Source organism: Bubalus bubalis, chromosome 11 (assembly GCF_019923935.1).
Source record: "Bubalus bubalis isolate 160015118507 breed Murrah chromosome 11, NDDB_SH_1, whole genome shotgun sequence".
NCBI lineage: Eukaryota > Metazoa > Chordata > Mammalia > Artiodactyla > Bovidae > Bubalus > Bubalus bubalis.
This window is the reverse complement of record NC_059167.1, coordinates 26,125,261-26,149,948: the sequence shown is the minus strand read 5'-3', so window position 1 is coordinate 26,149,948 and position 24,688 is coordinate 26,125,261. Positions and strand designations below refer to the sequence as shown.

The 24,688-nt window shown below is 45.4% G+C and overlaps 1 protein-coding gene across 6 annotated transcripts; it reads right to left on the bottom strand.

The window, feature by feature from the left end:
• Positions 1-174: 174 nt before the first annotated feature.
• MAX (MYC associated factor X) lies at positions 175-24,585 on the bottom strand. 6 transcript variants are annotated; one of them, XR_006542679.2, is made up of 6 exons: positions 24,236-24,562; positions 23,479-23,505; positions 16,041-16,148; positions 2,936-3,059; positions 2,378-2,462; positions 1,461-1,690 (listed from the first exon to the last, which is right to left on the bottom strand). XR_006542679.2 is itself a non-coding variant. In XM_025295351.2 (5 exons), the coding sequence occupies exons 1-5, from the start codon at positions 24,269-24,271 to the stop codon at positions 1,503-1,505; spliced, it is 489 nt and encodes a 162-aa protein (XP_025151136.1). In that variant the 5' UTR covers positions 24,272-24,583; the 3' UTR covers positions 175-1,502. The 6 variants fall into 6 exon arrangements, 5 of the variants coding, with proteins under 5 accessions (XP_025151136.1, XP_006072189.1, XP_006072190.1 ...); XM_025295351.2 differs by lacking the exon at positions 2,378-2,462 and having other exon boundaries at positions 175-1,690; positions 2,936-3,065; positions 24,236-24,583; XM_006072127.3 differs by lacking the exon at positions 2,378-2,462 and having other exon boundaries at positions 175-1,690; positions 24,236-24,521.
• Positions 24,586-24,688: the final 103 nt, after the last annotated feature.

Genomic DNA, 24,688 nt, shown 5'->3' with positions numbered 1-24,688 from the left:
CACTGGTCCATCCACCCCCGCCCTGCTCGGGCCAACCTGAGTCCTTAAAACACAAAGGGAACTGCTCCGCTATGGTGGCTCCCAGCCCGCGGGCTCCTCTCTCAGGCCCCCACACGGGCCCAGCGGCCTCCACGGTCTTGGCCTCTGCCAGGGCAAGAAGACACCACCACCAAGAAGGATAAAATAAGTTTTTATTTATAGTCTTATAGTAAAGGGGAAAGCCTTAACTTGCAAGACAATTCTTCAGCAGTATGTACAACATACTTTTTATTTCCATGGAATGGAATCAAACACGGACTGAGACTACAGAGTATACACTAGAAATCAGCAAATGCCGGGAACAGAGTAGGAAAAAGACAAAGAAATGAGGCCTAAACACACAAAACCCTTCACTGGGATCTGCTGACCGCAGCCAGAACCAGGGCTGGATCACATAATGGGGACAGGTTCCAGGACAGTCGGAAGGGGAGGGGGGGGCGAGGGTGGGGAGGGGTCCGCACTGGGGTGCGGGTTTAGTACGAGGTGAACCGCTCTTGGTATTTACATACAAAATCAGTTGGCTCTATTTCTTAGAAATACACACGGAAAGAAAGGAAGATTTGATCATTACTTTATGAATCTGTCGCTTTGCAATACCGACATCATCATAGGGACAATTCACTCAGGTTCAAATTTCAGTAGCAGGAAATAAATATCAAAACATCATCACTGGCCCTCAATACAAAACCTCTACTCCACCCAATCCCCCCTCCTCGGCCCACCCACCCCTACCACCCCCTGGCGGCTCCCGCTCCACTGCTGCCGTCCCCTCACTCCACACAAGCGCCACACGGCCTCCCTAAGGCTAGCTGAGAGAAGCAGGAGTGAAACAGGCCGAGACTCTGTGCTGCAAATCTGTCCCCACTTCCTTTTATACCACAAACTTCTCCAAGGATCTGGTCTTTCAATAGGAGCGATAAATAGCCTTTGGGGGGGGGGAAATCCTTAAAAAGAAGGGGGAATAATTCTGATTACTCCAAACTGGTCATCTTCTGAAAGTAGAGCAGTCCACAGATTCACAAAGTCTATCAAACAGAGGTGAGGATGGCCCGGAAGGAGAGGCCTGGGTGGGGCAGGAGTCCCCTGGGCACGTGCCCGGCGGGGCTGGAGGAGCTGGTGGGTGGTCAGGACACCATGTGCTCAGAGGTCTGGCCGGCCGTCTGTCCTCCACAGAGAAAGCTGCCAAGTTGGGGTGTTTTGGTTTAAAAATTCCTGGTGGGGACAGGGAATCCCTGAAGGGAAACGTTTAAAAAAAAAAAAAAAAAAAAGTGGAAATGGGGAAAGAGAACGAGAGCTGTTGTCCAAGAGCTTCTACGTAAAAATAAAATTTTAAAAAAAATGAAAGAGGAAAAAAAAAACAAAGAGTCTCTTAAATGGTTCTGAGGGTTCTAAAGATGAACTGAAAGGAGGATAAGACGACGGAGGAGACAGACAGTTTTTATTGCTGGCCTGCCCCGCAGAGCTTAGCTGGCCTCCATCCGGAGCTTCTTCCTGCTTTGGGGCTCTTCAGGCTCCGACTCCGAGCTGGAGTCCGAGCCCCCATCGAAGGCAGAGATGGTGCTGCCCTTGGCGTTGGTGTAGAGGCTGCTGTCTGAGGAGGGGTAGTTGGTCTGCAGTTGGGCACTCGACCTCGCCTTCTCCAGTGCACGGACTGAAAGGCAACCAAGCGAGCGGGTTACAGCCTTCTGGAGACTAGGGGAGGAACTGAGTCTTGGGTTGGGGTCCAGCCTGTTCTTCCGAAGGGCATGCTGGCCCCCGAGGCTCAGGGTGGCTCATAAGTAACTCCCTTCTGGTGGCTGGTCCACCTGCACACTTCATTTCCCTTCACCTTTCTCAGCCAGACACGAGTGCTCAGTGGATATGGCCAGCCACTCTGCAATGCCACCCAGCCCTAAAGAGAAGGCGTGTGAGGTCACCGTCCTGCCGTGGAAACCCAGCACAGAGAGAGGAACACGAGCTCCCCGGGGGACCCAGCGGTGCAGTAACAGCACAGCTGGCCCGGCAATGCCTGGCTCCACAAGGGTGTGAGGGTCACACGTTAGCAGGGAAGGATGACAGAAGATGTACCAGCCAAAGAAAAGTTTTGGCTTAGCTCTCATGTACAAGATCCACTTGGAAAGACAAGCTGGACACTTGGAAGCAAGTCACCAATACACAGAGTACCTGGGTTTTCCAACACGGAGCCCCTACATGCAGGCTGCTCGGCCCGGTAACCAACCCGCTGCCACCTCCCGCTGCCCATCCCTCGGTTCAGCTCGTCTTGAGCCTGGAAGGTCAACCCATTTATTTTGGTTTAGTTTATTTTATTTGAGATGTTCTAACCCAGATGGTTACTTGCATTTCCTTTTACTTGCATCTTCCATGAGGGAGGAAGAGAAGTGAATTCCCCAGGAACAAAGAACTTGATCAGCTCTCGCTTTCCCCTGTGGTTGTAGGAAAAGGCGGGTGTGAGCATTGGAGAACAGCATGGGCCTGGCCCATGGGCTGCCCTGAGTGGACTACCGTTGACACGGGGAGCGCTCACTGTCCCTGAACACCTGGAGTCTCTGGCTCTTACACAGCACACTCCAATCCAAGGACCTCGCAGCTCTTTTGAGGCACCCGAGGCCAGCTGCAATCCCTACTACCAGTGAAACACCTGAGCCCCAAGAAGGGGAGAGCGAGTAGGTCAGAAAAAAGTCTCCAGATGTCTAAGCCTTACACTCCACTGTTCCCTCACCGAGGGCTCAGGTCCTTCCTCAGGTTGGCTACACTCAACTACAGGCCCAAGCAGCAGGGCTGCAGCTGCTCAGGAGCATGGCTCCGTCACTGATTCTGACTCTGCAGGCCCCGGCACGAGGCCCTGACCTGGCTGGCGCACAGCAGGGCCAGCTGCCCCACGAGCTCCACTGCTCACCTTGCTGCTCCAGGAGAGCATTCTGCCGCTTGAGGTCATCAATATCTTGCTGGTGTGTGTGGTTTTTCCTTCGCATATACTGGATATACTCTGTGGCTTTGTCTAGGATTTGGGCCCGGGATGCCTGTTGCAATATGAGAAAAAGCAGAGGGGACAAAATAAAGACCTAGTCCATGCAGCAAGGAAACCATTCCTTTCAGCAAAGGCCACATGAGGGGACAGAAGTAGGAGGGGAAGGGCACGAAGCGCTAAGTGCTGTCGAGAATCTTCTTTATGCCGGTCAAGGCACCAGCAGCTTTCCACAGCTTACCTCACTGGCACTCTGAGAGGTGGTTCCATAGGAACCCGAGTCTCTGAGAAGTTTACTGGTTTATTCAAAATCACCAGCGAAAGGGTGTAGAGCCTGGAATCAAACTCAGGTCTGTCTCAATCCTGAACTTGTTTCCCAGCCAGCCCCTTTGGTTCTTTAGGTTGCTTTCATGTCTTCAGCCAGGCTGTTCTGAAAAAATTAAAATACTACTTAACTGAGAGCTAAGGTCACTCACTCTCTGCTGGGCCTGGCTATAGGCAGCTGGTCCAGAAAGACAAGATCAAGATCTCAGCTGAAGCTGGCTCAGGATGGGGATGGGTACAAAGGTTTTCATCAAGGTCCGAGATTTCAGACAAGTGCTCAGACCGTTGTTAACTAGTTCCAACTAAGCCATGTGACCGAGTCATTATTTCAACCTCTCTGGCTAAAGAGACGTTTGTGAAAGCTGTCAGAGCTTGATGTCAACACAGGAAGGGCATGAGATTGGGCCATTTCAGGAAGCAACCACACCTTTACCATGGCTGAGGGTAGCCTAGGCACTGCCCTGTCAGAGGAACAAGTTAATGAGCTAATAAAATGGATGTCAGGTTACTTGGCCCCTGGAGGTCAAACTTGTCTGGGAGATTCCCTGGAGGGTTGCAAACATGGCCTGAGTTACTCATGACCAAGCATTCAACAGACTGAACCGGCAGAATGGTACAAGGCCCAGAGAACGGAAGCCCAAAACAAGCTAGTCTAGTAGTTGAAGTCTGGCAGTCATGCCACTGAGGCTCCTGAGCAGGAGCAAAGCTTCTTAAATGGCAAAGAAAACAGCCACACTCGGGCGAGCAAATCTATACCCACTTGTAGTAAACCCCGACAATTACAACTCAGACTCCAGCACGGCTGGGTATCAGAGAGGTCTGGAAGACCTAGGTTTATTCACCAGTTCTGACAAGTACTAGAGTCTCCAGGCTTTCCTCTTATGGCATCCTTAAGGCAATTTCCTCAAAAGGAAACTGTTCATATTCAACCATTTTTATCTGGTGTGAATTATGTGTGGGGCACAGAGCAGACACTGTGGGGAAACAAAATGTATTAGTCATGGCCTCTTTGCCCAGATGCTTACTTACTATCTAGTTGAGGAGATAAACTTATCTATATACAGACAAATCACAGGGCAGTACCAACAAGTGTAACTTGAGTGGTACAGATTACAAAGGCCACGGGAAAGACAGCTTTTGGCCAGGGTGGTCACCTTTCGTGTGCCAGGAATTAGCCTTGGCTCTGCACACACAGGCTCCCATCTGAACCAGTGGGTCAGGGTGGGTTAGACTGAGGCGGAATTTGTGGGAAAGGGTTGCTCCGGGCGAGGAGAACAGCGTAGGCAAGGGCACGAGGGTGGAGACAAGACCAGGTCTCTGTCTTCAGTTGAGTAAGTTAGCTGATGGAGAGAGAGTGAGGGCACCTACCAGTGGGGGGTGGGGGGCGGGGCGTGTGGCTCTCCTTACAAGGCCACTTCAGAGGCTGTGTCCCATTTCTGCCAAAGGAGACTTATTAGGGTTAATTACTGGGTGATAAAATGGGGGGGAAAAGGGCACATATTTAGAAGGGACTAATTAAAATACCCTGCCTCTCTGGATGCTAGAGAAGGCATTAAGAACACGTATAGTCAGATAGGTGGCAGGATGGGCAGAAGAGCTTAGGAATCTAGCAGACGGCTGCCTCCGGAGCCCTGTCCCTAATGTGCTCTGGGACTGCAGACACAGTCTTTCTCGCGGGGCCATTTCTTATCTGACAAGACACTCTCTGACCCCACTGAGCCTTCCAAATTCTATGCATTCCATCACTGATCTAATTGCTATGCATATTTATATCACAGCCTCTCTTTAAATTTGCTGTTTTTTTCCCCCACTAACTGTTGCTCCCAGAATGCAACATTAACCTTATTTAACTCCTCATTCGTCTCTAGCACAAGGGAAAAAAGCAAAATCTCTGAACAGGAGAGCACTTGCAAATGCTTAGTGATGATTTTTAACAAATGACTACACTGAGTAGCAGCCTGAGTGCTACCACTTTCTTCTTCACATGTTCATACATGAAATCACAAGGTGTTCATACATGAAATCACGAAGTGAAATGTGAGCCGTGAGCATAGCGCAACAAACCAAAGAGAAAGATGCCGTGAGAGATGGAAGTCTTTCTACCTCAGGGCAGTTTCTGGATTAAAATACAATTCATAACTGCTCAGAAAACGGAATGTATTGGGATCAAGAGGTCTCCATTGAAGGAGAGATTGGAATTAACCCAGCACCCTCTAGAATGCTAACAAGCACCGCCCTTCTTCCATAACTTGCCCCTTGCTAAGCAGAAGTACCCAGGCCACTTGAGGTTGTCCCTGACGCCCCCGTTGGCAAGTCCAAAAGCATGGTTCAGTTAATTTTATTTTGCCTTCTCCAGTGTTCTCAATAAGAAGTAAAATCACACAAGAAAAAATGTGAAGTACAAATGACAGAATTCCCCCATATTTACAAGTGCATGAAGTCCAGGAAGAAAAAGCAAAAGGTTGAAGGTAGAACAGGACAGACTCATTAAAAACCCCCTCTCTACAAACCAACCCCCTAGTTTAACAAACCATGAAAGATCATTGACCAGCCACAGGGGGAAGGTGTGGGCAGGACCTTGCCTTTATGAGTTTATACTATGAACAGTAAACATGAAGCCCGCAAGAATCCTGGGCCTCATGGCCTGGACTATGGAGTGGCCCTGGGCTTTCGGTTTCTGTTTTCTAAACGGTGCCCAGTTGCTGAGTCGGCAATCTTCAAGTGCGTGTTCCTGAGCAGATAACACTGGTAGGATCAACATGTCCACAGATCGACTGTTGCCTTTGGGTATCCAGGAAGGATCTGAATGAATAACCTTTCCTGCTAGTTTTTACAATTAGAAGGCACTAATTCTTATTCTGCCTTTCTCAGCAGAAACAGAACCCTTCAATGGTCTGGACAGTCCCAGCACAGGAGGGTATGTGGCCGTGGGACCGAAGCAGCACTGGGCCTTCTGGATAGCTGTGTGAGTTAATGCACAGCAACTGAGGCTTCTCTTTCCTTCTTGGAGCCACGCGAAAGGACACTGGACACCCTTGCCAGATGGTGTTCCAGAGCCATGGCTGCACACACCAGTATCCATGAGGAGGATAATGGCAGCGTCTGAGGACTTACACAATGCCAGGCACCCTCACACAACCTTCTGATGTGTTCAGTTCAGTTGCTGAGTCGTGACCAACTTTTTGCGACCCCATGGACTACAGCATGCCAGGCCTCCCTGTCCATCACCAACTCCCAGAGTTGACTCAAACTCATGTTCATTGAGTCGGTGATCCCATCCATCTCATCCTCTGTCGTCCCCTTCTCTTCCCACCTTCAATCTTTCCCAGCATTAGGGTCTTTTCAAATGAGTCAGTTCTTCGCATCAGGTGGACAAAGTACTGGAGCTTCAGCTTCAACATCAGTCTTTCCAATGAATATTCAGGACTGATTTCCTTTAGGATGGACTGGTTGGATCTCCTTGCAGGCCAAGGGACTCTCAAGAGTCTTCTCCAACACCACAGTTTAAAAGAATCAATTCTTTGGCGCTCAGCTTTCTTTATAGTCCAACTCTCACATCCATACATGACCACTGGAAAAACCATAGCCTTGACTAGATGGACCTTTGTTGTGTTAGTTCTGATGTGTTAGTTCCCCTATTTTATACGTGAGGAAACTGAGGCACAGAGTTGTAACTTGCCTGATGTTAAATAACCAGTGGTAATATAGTCAAAAGATTTGAATCCAGGCCTCTAGGACACCCTTATTTTGGGACCAGAGAGGAGGCTGTGGAACTAAGGAAGAAGGTCAATGAAATTTGGAGAGTCAGAGCAGGAAGACAAGGACTACAAAGGAATCACCCAATTTGTCTATAAGGATATCAATGACGAGCCTGGTGAGGGTGGTTTCCTTGAAGAAGTGAGTTTAGGTAAATCATCTTCACATAGGTCAATTGGGTGCAAAAGTGACTTGAAGCTGAAGCAAAGGTGAAGACTGGTTTTTACAATGAGGTTGAAAAAGTAAGAAATGGAAAAAAAAAGTAGTGTACAATAATAGCAGCATAGAAAGAAGATTATTTTTCTTTTTCTTTGAGAGGCAAATGAAACCCAAAGAGTCTCTTAGCAGAGAAGAAGCAAATACAGAGGAAAAGCCAGAAGATGCAAGCTAGCTTGAAGAGAACTTTGTGAACTCGGGCCACGGCTGAGAGGAGATGTGGGCTCCCCACACTGCTCTGGCTTTATCACCTAAGAGGAGAAACCTAAAATGGATAGTGGAGGCAACCCAGCGTGGCTCAGGAGCCCCGTGGTTCTTGCCTCCTCCTGCTCATCCGCAGCTGCTTGCCTGTTTGCATTGTGCCCAGAGCAGCAAGGAGATGGAGAAAAGGGTCACCCCAGCCTCCAAAGGCGCCCACTTGAACAGAACTCTGCTTGGGAACAGAGTACACTCACCTTGTGTGCTGCAGCAAGAATCAACCTCGTATTTCACCAGAGCCCCAAACCCAAGAGTCTGATTCTAATTTGTACCTTTTAAAGGTCCCAAATGATTCTTGAAGTACTTAACACTGATGTTTAGAATGACATCCATGATTATTAAATCCCAGTTAAGGCAGTGGCTCTCAAAACTTTTCATATAGGGCTAGAGTCCCATACATTTCTGGAGCTGTACATCTTTGTGTCTCTGCACCAGTCCAAGTTGCTTTAGAAAGCAGGTGGGGAAAGGTGAGGAAGAGAAGAGTAGCACTAGACTGTCAGCAACAGAAACATCCTTGCTGTCCCCTAGGGTCCTAATGTTGATCTGAGAAATTGTCATCTTTGCTGAATTTACCATTTTTTTCCTCCTGTCAAAATCAGATCCTACCGGGCTGATGCAACGGTTGCCCTGTCCTAAGAACCAAAACCCCATATCCTGAGGAATGAAAAACTACTGGCTGACTTATCAACTGACATGTTTTATTTTGCACTAGTTAAAGAAAATAAAACCATTATTTTCTGAAAACTGCACAAACTTTTACACATGGTAAAGAAAGGGAGGGCTAGGGCAAAGCTGGTATACATTTTCAACTGATTAAGCCATTTTCTGGAAACAAAAATTAAACACACAATAAATTTGGGTCTGCAGTAAACTAATTCATTCCAAGATGGAACCACTATCAATGCCAACAAGGGAGGCTAGAAGGCTGTGGGGTCAGAACCAGCACAGCCGTGTGGCCCCTCCAAGGCCTCCTGTGCCAGCCCCTCCTAGCCCAAGGGACCATGTTCTTGATTACTAGAGGAGGCAAAGGTATCACACCCCATAAAGGACCTAGTTAAAGCTGGGAGCCATTCATCTGTTTAAGGGTCAACACAAGTCACATTTCAAACCCTGTATTCTTTTATATTGGTAGTTTGAAATGAAGGTGTGACACTGTCCCATCCAACTTTGATCACGTGGGACAGGAGCACAGGGCTCCTCCAAAGAGGAAATACAACTAGTAAATAAACATGTGGAAAAGGACTTATTCTCACAGGCAACAGACAAAACACAAAATTAATTACTATCTTTGGCTTACTAAATTAGTCATCCCCTTCAAAAAAAAAAAAAAAAAAAAAAATCCAGTAATGGCAAAATGAGTACTCTTCAAAACAATACCAAAAGACTAATCTTTAGAATTTACTTGAAAATGAAAAGAAAGAACACATGAAAACTACCCTCCTGAAAAGCATTTTGGCAGCATACAGCAAAAAATCAGGCGTTTTTACCACTAGACCCAACAACTCAACTTGTAGGAAGCTGTTTTATGGAAATAGCCTCATGCACCAGGATGTGCACCACTACATTATTTGTTGAGTTAAAAACTGGAGGAAGCCTCAATGGTCCAAAGAACACGCCTGATGTCTACATATGAACATTCTATCACTTGGGGAAAGGACATGTTACGTGAAAGCAACTAACTATAGCATTTACCCATGTGAAGTATGCATACGAAAAGAGCAGGAGCAGACCATTTTACCCCTGCTTCTGAGACTCCATCAGTAAACACGTGGATTTAATAACAGAGAGAGAGGGAAAAGGAGCCAGCTTTGTTTGACATCCACTTGGAGATGTCAAATTTCGGTCATATTAAAATGGGGTACGGGATGGGGACAGTGTATCTCTGAACTGCACTGTCCGGTACAATAGCCACTAGCCATGTGTGGCTAATGAGTACTGAAATGTGACTAGTCCGTACTGAGAAGTGCTCTAAGTATAAAACATACTGGATTATAAAACAGTGCAAGAAAATAATATAAAATCCCATTAGTAATTCTTAATATATTGATTACATAGGGAAGTAATACTTTTGTGTTGTGTTACTTGCTCAGTCCTATCTGACTCTTTGTGACTCCATGGACTGTAGCCTGCCAGGCTCCTCTGTCAATGAAATTGGTGGTATTGGTTTCCAGGCCAGAATACATTCCCTTCTCCAGGGGATCTTCCCAACCGAGGGACTGAACCTGGGTCTCCTGCATTGCAGACAGATTCTTTAATGTTTGAGCCACCCAGGAAGCATAAATAAAACATACTATTAAAATTAATTTCATCTGCTATTTTTTGTTTTTTTTTACTATGTCAACTAGAACATTTAGTTGTATTTAAACTAAATTATATTTCAAATGTATTTGTGGCTCACATTGAACTTTCACTGGACACCACTTATCTTAGAATCTTAGAATAAAGCAAAGGTTGTAGTTTTATTATAGGAATGGAAGGGCTGTTCCTTTTCTTCTCATTTTTCCAAAGTTTTTTGCAATTTTATTAGAGGGGGAAAAAAGAAAAAGAAATGCTAGAGGGAAGGCCTAGTAACCAATACCTATCCTTTCAAGTCTCTGAGTTTCATGGCTCTATAGTCTTCTCCATGTAATGAGCCCTCTAGCACTGTGTAGCACAGACGTCCAGAAGGATGGACAAAGTTCCTGCCCTCAGGGAGTGCACCCTTCAGTTAGGTGATAAGACTGCTACACAAAAAAAAGGAAGACAGAGGAGAGACCCATGAAGATCCACTGGGGTGTCAGGGACCGTGACACCCAGGGTTCTCAAGGTGCTGAGGCCTTTGATGTGGGCCGTGACAACAGGCAGGTGGAGACTGACTGGCAGGGAGAAACGCAGGAAGGCACAAGGGCAGGAAACGCAGGGAGCTGGGGAGTCCTTGAAGTGGGTCTCCTCTTGTGAAACCCCAATGTCAGCCGGGTGGTGGGGCTGGAGTTGGGACCTTGGTGGAAGGAAAGATTTCAGATAAACCTGAGGATCACATTCCTGCACAGAGGAGGGCGTGCACTGCTCCACAGCAAGGGAAGCAGCAGAAAAAGCAGGAGGGCAAGTTGGGAACCTTATTTAGAGAACATGAATACCAGTCCCTACCCCGATGGGCACTGAGAAACCTTTGGAGGCTTTCACAGGGCAGAAGAATGAAGAAGTCAGATACAAACTGTACATTTACAGTTACTGAGCCCAGAGCTTAAGGGAGATCTGGGCAACGGTGGACAACAACTTAAGATGTAGAAATTTTAAGAAGAAATGCCCAAGTTGGAGTCTGGTCAGATACTGATGGGTAATGAGGTGAAATGCGTAGGGCTGTGGTTTACGTTTCACTTAAAAGACAATCCTTTCAGCAGCCCAGATATGATGTAGAAATAGTGCTGCTAAATGAACTGCCTGCCTCAAAGGGTGTCCACCAGAGTGAGCCCCTCCCAATGGAACAAGGCCAGGTGGAGAGGGGGCTTCCTTCAGTTAATAAACACTCACTCTGCTTCCTACTGTGTGCCAGGCTCCAAGGGAAGAAATATGACCAAAGATATTCTCCCTGCCTTCAGTACTTACTATGGTGAAGTATGGGAGATGGGTAGACAGCCATTAAGTAACTACACAAACACAAGTACAGTCACACCTGGGATAAGTGCCTGGGCCACAGGGCTGAGTTTAACAGGGATACTGACCTTCAGCTGTAGGAACTGTTAGATTTCCTGGTATAAGGGAGCTGTTTGATTTCAACATTTACCTGTTAAGGACACTGGGCTTTAATGAAGATGAAACAAATCAGCTCCGTGTTTTGACCTCTTACTTGATGTTCAGCATGTTATTATTGTTGTTACGTATAATCCTCTCCTCTAACAAGAGAGCTAGATGCTCAAGAGTAGACACCATGTATTAACCTCTACGACGCTCATATATAAACACACGAGCACAACCATGCTGGCTGTGCTGTCAAAGAGCTGAGCAAGCTCACTGCTTCCTCTGGCGCTCGCTCCTCAGCTCCGTTCTGCGGACCTACCACGAGCTGGAGTCTGTGACAGGAGCTGGCAGAGACAATGCCTTCATAGTCTCACCCAAATAGAAGGGACTCTGACTCACTGCCTAGAAGAACTCTCAATTGTTGAGCAGAAGAAACACTGTTTTCCTTTATTTTCATCTTAGGTTATAATCTCTTTTTAACATAGCTCTCTATCCAAAAAGGAGAAATCCAGAGCACCACTACCTAAGAGAGCAATGAAGTATGATAAACAGGCATTTAGGAAGAGACTTTGAAGATGAGAAATTACTATAAACCACCGTTTAGCTACACATGGCAATGCTGAAATAGACCCTTGTATCACTAAAGGCAACCATGCCAAGCAGATACTGTGATTGGAAGCAATCTCTCTGGTGCAGGGGCTGGGGCTAACTTATTGGGGGTAGGGGCAGATAACTGCCCCCATGAAAGGCAAACTGACACGCTCACCACCAGGTTTACCACTCCCCACCCCCACCCCCCCCACCCCACACACACACAACAGGGTGAGCTCAGAGCCAGCAAGCCTTTGGGCAACATTCCCTAGGACCCAACTAAGGACCCTTAAAACAAAGAATAATTCTGTTCAAGAACAGTAGTGTCTTCCTTTGCAAAATGGGGTCACAGTTGTTTTCGCCCTTGTTTCATTAACCCTGGGGGCTCAGATGGTAAAGTGTCTGCCCGCAATCACAATGCGGGATACCTAGGTTTGATTCCTGGGTCAGGAAGATCCCCTGGAGAAGGGATTGGCAACCCACTCCAGCACTCTTGCCTAGAAAATCCCATGGACGGAGGAACCTGGTATGCTACAGTCCATGGGGTCGCAAAGAGTTGGACATGACTGAGCGACTTCACTTTCACTCACTTTCCTTCCTCTGGTTGACTGGCTTATGGTTCTAATTCCATTCTATCTTTCCTGTGGGCTCCAAGTCCAGCTGAAAAACTATGGGAAACAAGACTCAAGCAACAGGAGCTCAAGAGGCCACTTGCAAACAATTCGATTTATGGCAAAACCCAACCAGACTGCCAACTATAATCATCTATTTCTCAGAGCAGCAATGCAGACCCAGACAAATTTATAAACTTCAGTGACGCTTAACTCTGCACTTCAGTGTTGCCTACATATGCTACTTTAGGGGAGAACGTTTGTAGTAACCCTAGTATGACACGCTGCCAAGACACTGGCCCCATCCAGGGGAAGCTCCCAATATGAAGACAAGGTATACGAATTTAAGGAAATTTCTTTAAAATGTTCTAAAGCTGTTTATCCCCAGGGTGTGACAGAAAGACTAACTCGGCAATTGGCAGTCCTGAGTTCCAGTCCCTGTCTAGCTATGGACTAGAATCATGATCTTGAGCCTGCTCCCTCATCTCGCATATGTAACGATGGCAGGAGCTAGCAGCAGTAACTGTCCAATTATGAGAGTGTAATACTCACCTCAGAGAACTACTATGCAGACTTCATCTTATATTGCAATACAGATATTAGTTAATACTGACATTTTATTTAAGCAAAAGGTGAATATCTTATAGTAAAATATAGGAAACAAAGGATAGGGTTTGGGGCTCACATTTAAAGCTGTTTTTTTGGGGGGGGCTGTTTTTTAGTATAAGTATCCCCCATTCTTGGTTAGGATCCAATTCAATCAGTATTAGTTTCCCTTTAAAAGACAAAAGGCTTAGAACAGGTAGGCCAAATAGTCCCAATACTAAGAGAGAAGTCACCTGGAACATACAGATGCACAAATCAAAGGAGACTGGGGGCCTTTCCTTCAAAAAAACTAAGCACCCCCACAACCCTCAGGGCAAAATTATCATTTCAGGGTTATTTACATAATGTCAGAACTTTGACTGCTGCAATCCAAATCAAGAATTAGCCAATTTCCTTGGTTAGAATACCACTTAAAAAAAAAAATTTGCAACATTTAGTGAAAACTCGGAAGTCTGAGGGACCAGAGTATTCTGTGAGACTCAGCACAGCACCTGTGAACAGTGTCAGCAGACAAGGAAAATAACAGATTGTGAAACTTAGTGGGAAAGGGCTGGGGTTCAACCAGAGGTTAACAGCCACTTCCTTTATTCATGCTCAACACGAACATCTGGACCAGAACCCACAGAAGCATCCTGAAATTGGGAAGGAACCTGGTAGACTGCCACTGGTGCTCCGTTCATCTGCTCAAAGAAACCTGGCCCCAACCACTCCTCTCCCCTATTCCTACTACTTCGCTGACTTCACCTCCTGCCACTATCCCTTCACTCACTCCATTCTGGCCACCCCGGCCTCTGTCTCCTTGAGAGGCCCAGGAACGCTCCCAGGCTCCCACCCCTGGGCTATTCCACTTGCCTCCCCTGGCGTGGAATGCTCATCACCAGACAGATGCATGACTGAAGTCTGTTGCCTTGCCAGTGTGTGTTTTTTTGGTCTGCCCCAATGAAACCTGCAACCCTTCTTTCCTTGTTTAATTTTCTCAATAGTACTTATCTGACATAATACGTATATATATTTACTAGCACGTTTTTACTATACGTAATTACTAGTTCGTTTTCAATCTTTTCCTCACGAGACTAAGAGCTGCTTTCATCTGCTTTGTTCACTACTGTATTCCTAGTATCTAAGACAATGCCTAGCATCCAGCAGATCCCCAGTATTTGTGAATGGAGTAGGTGAGTAAATGAATGAGTTACAATGAACGACAACTATTTGTAAGGTTTGTAAGGTTACCAAATTCAAACTGTCAACTTCCTTGAAGAAATGAGACAACAGGATTATGCTAATGTGATTTTTAAGGACCTAAGGAAGAATGTTACAATAATGTAAAAAAGACTAGGTAAGAAAAAGGTAGAGCTGAGCTCTTAAGAACTGACCTCTCCCAAAGTGCTCTCAAACTTAAGAATCATCTGACTGCTAGTTATAAATACAGATCTCCAGGCCTACCTACCTCCAGAAAGACAGACTCAGTAGTGATTCTGAGGGAGATGGTCTACAGGCCATTTCTTGGGATATACTGTCCCGGTACCACTCGTTAGATGTGAGACTTAGAAAAAGGTAGCTCTTGTCTGTTTACTTCACCAAAGCCATTTTAATTGATATCATGGCACATGAATACGTCAATAGTTCAGGTAAGCACAAGCGATAATCCCTTGCACGTGTGTACTCTGACTAAAAGGGTGAGCCTCTCTCCCATCATAAAGATTTCCTGTGGTGCTTTGACAGTGTTGTACCCAGGAATGCTGTTATTCCAGGTAAGCACCTTGGACCAAGGCCATCAAGTCCAGTCCACACTAAGTGCGCCTAACCCATGGCGAATTCTGGTTTTGCAATACTAGGTATTTACATGGCCTGTTTTATGTTTTTCATAAAGGTCAGACCCACCTCATGCTTCAACCACACAGTCACACCTCAGATAAGGTATACAGCACATGGCTTACCAGAGTGGCAGTATAAATAAAATGAAACCATCATGGCATCCAGTTTCACTGGCCCAAGTTTAATTCTGGATAACCAAACAAGCCTAAAACTCCTACCACAGAGCTAAATCTGGAGACCCGTTCAAAGCACACCTGAGAGCAATGGTTTTCTTCACGTGGTTGCTTCTTGAAACACTGCATTATTGAACAAAACAACCAAACAGATGGACAGACAAATTAAAAAAACAGGTCCTCTTCCAAATTTACCACTTACACCACTGAACAGCTGCCGAGAGCAGCCAGTTATATTGTGTGTCAAGGATGGAACTAACTGTGCAAACACATACTTTCTCCAAATTTCAAGGACTGACCCTAACCTATAGGCTTTTTAGTCAAAGCTTTGGACTTTGTTTTTCAAACGGAGAAACAGTTGGTGCCTACCTCTCCAGGGAAAACAGTTTCTGGAAGGCCACCAATGGGGTAGAGGGACGGGGGAAGAAGAGTGGTTATTTTCTCTTTCATTTTGTGTGAACATGTCTCTTTACTCAAATTCACATTTAAAATGCTCTCTCTATATATGCCTTTGGAATAATAACTACTCTTAGACTGGGAGATCACTGGTGTCCAGATTGGTTTACATACATTCCTGGGAGGTTTCATTTAAAATAAGTACCACATGAAAGGAATTCCCATGGAGGTCTAGAGAATCATTGACCTCAGAAATCCTTAGCATTATCCCAAACTACTGTATGCTTGTTATAATGATTTCTTGAATGAGTCATTTATTATATGTAATATTAATTTTAAAAGATAGCTCCTACTGATGTCTTAACAAGCAGCTCCATTACATCTGACACTGTTTGTTAAGGATGAACTAGAGAGTAGGTAAGGTGTGTGATGACTCCCTGAAGAATCAAAGATGAAGGAAACCATGTCACCCAAATATCCCAGACTCCATTTCTTTCTGGTTAGGCGAGCACCCTGCTAAGCCCACAGCGCTCTAACCTAGTGGTGGCTCATCAGCTTTCTCAATAAACTCACCTTCTCTCCTTGGAGTGAGGGGACCGAGTCCCGCAAACTGTGAAAGCTGTCTTTGATGTGGTCCCTGCGTTTTCGTTCCAGTGCATTATGATGAGCCCGTTTGTCAGCCTGGAAGAACGGGAAAAACAGCACATTAGCAGCGGCACTCCTCCTGCGTGCACAGCTGAGTGGGTACAGCCTGGAAGTATATGCTGTCAGCGCAGTCCCAGGTGACTGGACTGGGAAGGATTTGTCGAGGTGGGCAGTTAGGAGTCTCCAGAATTAGGCTCTGCTAAAGGGGGAGAAAGGGGTGAGCAAGGCTTGCAACAGGAACATCCAAAGTAGCTCGATGCATCCAGCTCATGCATAAGTAAAATAAAAGTTATTCATGGGGACAAAGTGTGACTCTCCTGGAACATCAGTTTTCTCCCACAACTTACTTATGTGACACAACAGCCGCCAGTCCCACGGCTAGGAGGTGGCCAGGGAAAGGCCGCAGTGGGCCCCTTCATAAGAGGTGATCACCCCCACTGTAAGAGATTCCCTTGGCGGGGACCCAGGAAAGGAGTCAGGCCACTGGTACAGTGCTTCTTTCATGTGAAAACATCACCGTGAGTCTGCTCTGGTCTCCACCTTGCTAAAGGGTACTAGTTTTAAGACCTGTTTGCCAAATCATATATGAGAAACTAAAACCTCTGGAAAACCCAGATGCATGAATCTGAGATCACCATGACAAAACTGATACAGACGCCAACTGCATTCTGAGCTCCTATTTTTTTTAAAGCGCATCCAAGTGCTATTCTGCCAAGGCCTTCCCTTCACAGGGTGCCAGAAAGGTAGTTCTTAGACAGCAAACCTTCTGACACTCACATACTCTGAATACATTTCTTCAGGCACCTGTGGCAGGTCATGCTTATTTGACAGCTAAATACCCACAGACAAAAGTCCTTATCCTGTCCTGCTTAGAATCACAAAGAACAATCAGCTGAGAGGGACAAAGACAGCCAACAAATCAGGGATGGCAAAACACACTGGCTTCAGATGGAAGACAGTGCGGGTGAACGCTGCAAGACCCCCATTACAGGGGCAGTCCCGCCAATGGAGCGCAAGTGCTGACTTAACCTAAAGCAGGAACGTCACATCCGCACTTCGGGAATTAGTGGAAATACTGTACTCTGAGAATTTACCCCCAGTACACGAGGCTGCACTGAGCTAACCTAAAGAGGAAGTCTGGACATAGGAAGTTCAGGTAGCTTTAACCTACCCAGACACAGAACCCGCAATTTTAAAAATGAAGCAACAGGAGTGAACACCTTGGCTTAGCGCAAGAAAGCCTCAAATGAATCTTTGTACTAGACAAGATGTTCAGATAAAAGTCTATAAAGACAAGAGTTACAGGAATGAAAGGACTTGAAATTCTAGTATCTAATCCTAAAAGTCTGAGTCATGATGGAGGAAGAAGAGGCTGGGAGCAGCTGTAGTACTTTTAGTCACTTCCTGGTCTCTCAAGCACAGCACCTCACCTACAGCTCTGCTGGACAGGACATACGGTTCCCATCACAGCCACGGTTCTCCATGGCATAGCTCTCGTTTTTAGGGCAGATGCCTGGAACACAGCTAAAGCTTTCCTAATCTTAGGTCTGGATTCTCTGTAAAAATGAGTGTCTGCTGAACTTCAGCGATAACATGGAATTTACAGGGAAACTGAGGGAATGACCAGATCACCTGAGGCTAGAAGGTATCATATAGCATTAGAGCAACAAAATTGCAGGTACCTTCTGTCAGCTATATGGATAGCTTGAAGGAATTAAACATATTTAAGTACCTAGTCCTTTTCTAACTTACCATTCCCTCTAGTCATCTATTGATAAGGTAGTTAAGTTGGGCTGGTTCTTAGACCAAAAACTTCAGAGGGCTGAGAGATGGCATTTGGCATTTATCTGTCTCCCCTGTGTTTGCTACACACTCCCTAGGATGGTTTATTTACATGCAAATTAATTGTCCAGCTTTGGTATCCAGCAGCAGCCCAAGATACTCCTGTCTACTAAATCACCCTGATTCCTGGCCCTCCTCCCAGCTTAAGAGCTGTGCACAGAAGCAGTGACACCAGTTACCCACAATCCTTCTTGTTGATACAAATAAAATTCTAATTGTCTGTTTTCTTTCTGGGAGAGCCCTGCAAATCTCAAATGGCTAGAATCAAGTTGGACTTGGTTTCACTCAGGCCTGCACTAGAAGGGTGGAGCTAAGTATAATCTAACACCAAAATCATCCCCACAATGCATTACCCCCTTCCCATTCACTGAGCCCTGAAAGGACTCAAATGGACAAGTCTTTCGGTTAGAGGACTGTAAGTGAACTTGGCTGTGGACCATCAGCAGAGATCTTGGCTTCTCATCTGGGGAGCCAGCCAACTTTCAGAAGTTGGCTCAACAAGGAAAGGCAGCAGTCCACTGCCTGGTAGAAAGCCTGGCCTGGGGACCGCTGTTCTCAAAGCAGTGGATGGAATTTCTGTGGTGGTTCCAGGCCCCATTTAACCAGCAGAAGAGTGGAATCTTAGACCAATCCCTGCTGCCATGTCCATCCCCAAGCTGCTCCACTTAACCAGAGGCCATTTTAAAGCTCTCTGAGACAATGTCACTGATGTATTTTTTCTTCTTCTCAAGCCTCATTTGAAAGAGCAAGTTAAAAACATGCAGAACTAACATGCCTAATTCCAGGCAACTCTGATTAAATAATACCTCTAGTGGCTTGGAAGACCATATGAAAAACCTTTATACAAGACTGAGAATTCTGCTTGGGAAACAATTTCCAAATGTCTAGCCGGATGAATTCCCCTCCCCCGCAATTCACCCAAATGGAGGGCCAATTGCCAGGCTTATCACTGCTTTGTTAACTATCTTCACTTGCTGGCAACCCTTTTTGAAAGGGCCAAGATTTCAGAACTGAGAATGAAAAAATGGGTGAAGATTCCCAGTATAAGGCATCTGAGATCCTTCCACAAACGCAAAACTAATTAAGAAAAAAAAAAATGGGGGGGGGGGGTGTGGTGGGAAAGGGCCAAACAATTGTGTGTCTTGAACAAATAAAGCTCAACTCAGATGAGCCAGCTCTCTCTTACCTATACTGAGGAAGATGTCTGATAATGAAAACAGGTGCTACCAGACAAATTCTAGAAGACAAAAGAGGCATTCTTGGGCTGTACAGCAGGCCCCCAAATACCTCCCCCATACATCCTACAGGAGCAGTGGCTGGATGCTGTCACTCTAAGCAAGCTGGATTTGCAGTTTCTGCCAGACAAGCCCTCCTTCAGGGCATCCCAGGCTAACAGAAACACTAAAGGGCCGTGTGATACTGAAGAGTGGCCCACAGATGCTCAACAGGAACTCCAACACCAAATCGATTCCAGCTTTGACATCTCTGCCAAGGTTTTTATTCAGTCTCTCAGTATTATTTCCCCCAAACTTTCCATACTGGCAGCCAGAACACGAGTCTTCACCTACAATTTGTCCATCTCTGACACTAACAAGCACGTGTTATCTTAAGTGTTGTTAAATGTTGAAGGCAAACATTATTTCCTTAGCCAAGAAGTTGCTAAACTGGCAGCAGGTCATTCAAGCTAAGGAAAGCTGTTCAAAACTGAGGGAATTTTAAAAAATTATTTTCTTCCAACTTACTGCATAGAGACTACATCTTTCTTTGAGGCATTACATCAGACAGCAGCATTATTTCCCACAAGTTCTAGGGAGGCAAATCGCATGGGGAAATGAATGTTCCATTATGCAAGGATGCCTAAGGTTCTCCAGAGTAATGCCATCTCTTACAGATTACCTGACACCTAATTCTGTCTATAAGGGGAAACTTCTCGAATCAATATAGAAAACTCCCACCATATATGGGATTAAGAGTTGCTCTGTAAACATTTACTGCCTTTAAGAAATTTAAAAGTTATATTTTAGAAGGAAGATAGTGTTGCTTATGATTACTTAATAAGGTATTCTTATTAAACACTAATGATGGAAATACATAGGCTCAAAATTCTCATCAGAAAAGATCTATTTACTACTTCTGATGGGAAGTAGATAGGATAAATAAAACTGAACTTCTAAGCAACTTAATTCACTTTAATCAACATGAAAAGTGCAACATGAAACTATGGGCAGCTTGGATGAGAAACTCACTAAGGTCCTTAATAGGAGATATAAATGGCAACTTCCCAACACCTCTCCAGCTTGAAGCCAACTGCCTGGTATATGTTTTTAATATCCAATACATATGTGTGTTTTCCAGGCTACTCAAAAAAATCACTTGGTGCCTTAAAAAACTTGGGAAACATATCATATAAATATGCCATCATTCTATAGCCATTTTCCTTGATCAACGAGGTAACTATTACTGGCATCTTGGAAAACGACTTATAAGTAAGATCACCCTTCCATAAGTATTTTTAGGAACCAAACTTGGCATCCACATCACTGTGAACACTCTAAGCCGACACAAAGTACATGTATCATGTAGCACTTTTGCCATGCAACTAATTTAGGGTAAAAGACACTAATTTCCTGACTAAATTTCAATCTCAAAGGTGACCAACCAAGCTCATTCCCCTCTGAATACATTGCAAATCATAAAAAAAAAAAGGGCTCTGAGAGGTTAAAAATATTTCATACCAGAAAGGTCCAGAAACAAAGGTCCAGAAATCTGTTTCTAACCACCCCCCAGATAGGTATGCTGTAACAGAAACATGTGCAGCTGTCATGAAGAATAAGCTGAAAAAGACCGTGGGTTTCTAACACACTAACCCCAGCCCTGTGTTTCTCATATACTTTTCATTCCTTCAAAAAAAAAAAAACAAACCCCAAACAGAAATAAAACAAGTATTACCCTGCATGAAATATCCCTGCCCCAGAAAACTCGTGAAATGCAAATTTTTTCCTCCAAAGAATAATAAAAATAAGACAATACAGGTGACATTCTGAGACACAGTGGATATACTAATAAAAATTATTGTTTGGGATTACTTTCTTTAACAAATCTTACTGGTCACCGGAGAAGTTGTTTTCCGTTTGCACTGAGGCAACAATAAAAAATACTCGTCAAGTCAGTCAAGTCAGTTTCACTTTCTGTTACTTCAAGCCTCTGTTCTTGCTGACTATCTAACATTTCTTATGCAGTAAAGCCGTAGCTATTATAGTTACATTATAAAACATGAATGAATTTCTCTTTCTGTATTAGGACCCACAGGACCTTTTCAAAATAACTTCTTAAAAGTTCTTCTGTAGTCCTAAATATTTGGTTGTTCACAGTCCATATCCTTTTCTGAACTAAGGCAAAACTTAATAGTTTCCCCCCAAATTAAAAAAATATATATCTATACTAACTGTCAGGAGACAGAGAGACATAGTCACACCCAGAAAAAAAAAAATCCTTTTAACCCTATGTATTCACAATAATTGCTTGATATGCTATAAAATTTGTCTACTGCTTCTTCTATGCCAGTGTGACTATCTTACAACAGATAACATTTAAACATCTTAGCAAGTAGATGTGTCAAATTAAAAACAAAGGGTCAAACCCACTCCCTCTGCCCACCCTCCAAAATCAAAGGGAAAATCCTAAGTACCTTAACATCAAACTTAAAATATCTAGACAAAACAATGAGATTAGCACTCTAGGAGAGTGGAAACATTTTAATAATTTAATAAAACAATTTACATCAACAGCCATGTGCATGGATATTTTGAAAAGCAGAAAGCTCTCAGAACTATACACCAAAATTTCATAAAGAAAATTTTTCTCGCAGTGGAAAGCTGATATAATTTCAATTTAAATAATAATTCTTCAAAAGAAGCCCAAACAACCCCTATTCTCCAATTCTGATCAAGCCCTAAGGCAGATTTTATAACTGGAGACTTGGATGAAAACAGACCAGATTTCAAACATGAAATTCCATGTTTACATTATTAAGGATAATAGTAACTGAATAAAAGGAATTTAATTTTCAAATGTATGTAGAGATATTAAGTATCTAACAATACTGCAAATATTCAGAGTATTGTCTTCAAATACTCCAAGGAAAAATAAATTCTTCTTTACTATTTGGAACAACTACATTGTTGGATTTTTATGGAAACATCAGCTCTCAACAAGTACACTTTTTCTCAATACCTAACTGCTTTGACAACCTCAGAATTGAGCAGTTACAAGAGGGCTTGCTTTTACTCTGTGATAAATTCTTAGACCAGAGGTCTCTAAGTGGCATCCTTGAAATTCTAACAAGCCCCTAAACAACTTGATTGTCTCACACATCATTTTAAATATCAGAAAAATAACATAAAAGTCTGGATTTTTAATCTTTCTTCCAAAATAGGAAGATAAGACAACACTCAGCCTGATTCTCATGTAACAACCCACTGGACTACAGTGGCTGCCTTTTCAGAAGACTCATGTGTTCTTTAGTCCCCTAGTTCTCACCTCTGCTCTCTACTTCATTCCTGACTATCTCACTGCCTGGATCTTCTGGAAGCATCTAAATTTTGGGGCTCCATTCTATCCACTCCCTACTGCTCCCATCTGTCAAATGTTAGACAGCATGATTTACTTATTTCTCTTCCTCCCTGATTATGATTTATTTGTATCTATTTTTTCCTTCTATTCATGGAACACCCATAGTGCTGTCTCAAGGACATGAGATTAGTGTCTATCTTAAATCCACAGAATCATCTACCGAGAAGATTTATAACAAAACTTTAAGAAATTACTGACAACACTGTATAGTCTCAACCATCACCTCTTAGCAAACCTCTCTCTGCAATGCCACTTTTCTTCAACAATTCTTTTATTGCCTTTATACTGCTCCTTCAACTAAAATATAGTCAGACCACAATAAGCTGCTGAATGTGACACATTCAGATTCAACCTTTGGCTCCTCTACATTCCCAATGTCTGCATTAGAATAACACCAGATTGTGAGAGATTCCATAGGTCTACAGCAGTCACATGACTTTTGGTTAAAGGTGATTACTGCATGTGGCTTCAACTTCACACAGCCATGGTTTAGAACCTACTTCTCCCTAAGTAAATCTGACCACTTTTCCCTGAAGTAATACTACAACTTACTTTAGCATGATGCACTTCTCATTTCCCACTTATATAGTGACAACTAGAGCCCCCATCTGAAAACTACGGAAGGATTCATTTCCTTGCATACAACTTCTCTCACTCACCTACATTCACGGAAACTTATCACCTGAGACTCCAGAATTATGAGATTCGCAAACCACCCCCCCCCCACCCCCACCACCTAGAACCCCAGAGCAAGGCCCCACCTCACCTTAGCGGTTAACAGGTGAGTTTACTACAACATTAAAAGTAACAGAACAATCTCTTTTTCTCTCCGACCCCAAAAAGGACTAGAATTGAACGGAAATGAAAATGAAATGGAGAGTAGGAGACGTACCGCAGATTGAAACCTCGGTTGCTCTTCCTGGAATAAGAGAGAAAAAAAAAATAGAAAATATAGAAGTTATTTTTACACTTCACATTCAATAATAAGAAAGAAAATGCCGGCGTCAGAGGAAGCGGCGGGTGGGGAGTCAGCCCTACCCACCCCACCCCCTTCCCCATCCTACGCCCCCATCCCCCCTAGCGGGATCGGGTAGCGGGGCAGGGGGGTCTCGAGCGCCGCCCCTCCTTCCGGGATCCGACCCGGGACAGAAGGGGATGCAGAGCACTGTCTCCTCTCCTCGTACCCAGCTCATGGCATGTGGGCACTCCCAATCCCTCTCCGCCCTCCTTCATTCCCCAGGATCCGCGGGTCACGGGAGCAGGGGGTCGCGCGCGGACGGGGCATGGTCCTAAGCGCAGTCCCCCTTCCCCAGGACCCGGACAATGGGGTCCCCGGCGCACCCCGTCCCTGTCCCCCGGATCCTGAACGGAATAGGATGGGAACGGGAGGCCCCAGCACCTTCCTCCACCGGGGGAGGCTGGGGTCCCAGAGGCCGCGTGTCTCCTCCCCACCTCCAGTCCCAGAAGGCCGCTCCGGCCAAGAGCCCAGAGAGCGAGCCGGGAGCGCGACGGAGGGGGTCCCAGCCCAGCGGGGGAAGGGGAAGGAGGCGGCGTCTGCCCGGCCCCCTGCCGCCGTCGCCCTGCTGAGAACCCCGGCCGCTGTCCCAGCCTGACAACCCGCAAGGGAAGGAAGAAGCCCCAGGACTCACGTCGCTCTCCACCTCGATGTCATCGTTATCGCTCATTTCCTACGGCCCAGGGAGCGGCCACTGCAGCGGCGGCGGGGAAAGGGGAGGGGTGGAGGGGAGGGGGAAGTCACCGACAACAACAAGCCGAATCCCCCCCCACACACACTCACTCACTCACTCACTCACTCGCTCTCTCACTCACACACACACACACAACACGGGCGAGAACCACCTCCTCACTGCAGCACCGGATCAACGGCGGCACGCACGCCCGGTCGGCCCCCTGCCACGTGACCGGGCTCGTCACGCTGGGGCCGCCGAGACTTGTAGTTCTTGTCCCTTTGACTTACGGCACAACTAAGTAAAAAAAACCTACAAATCCCAGAAGGAACTGTCTCCAGTCCTCGCCAGCCCGGCTTGTTGACGGAGCCCAGAGCGCCTGCGTGCCCCGTGGAGGGGGCGGAGAGAGAAGCG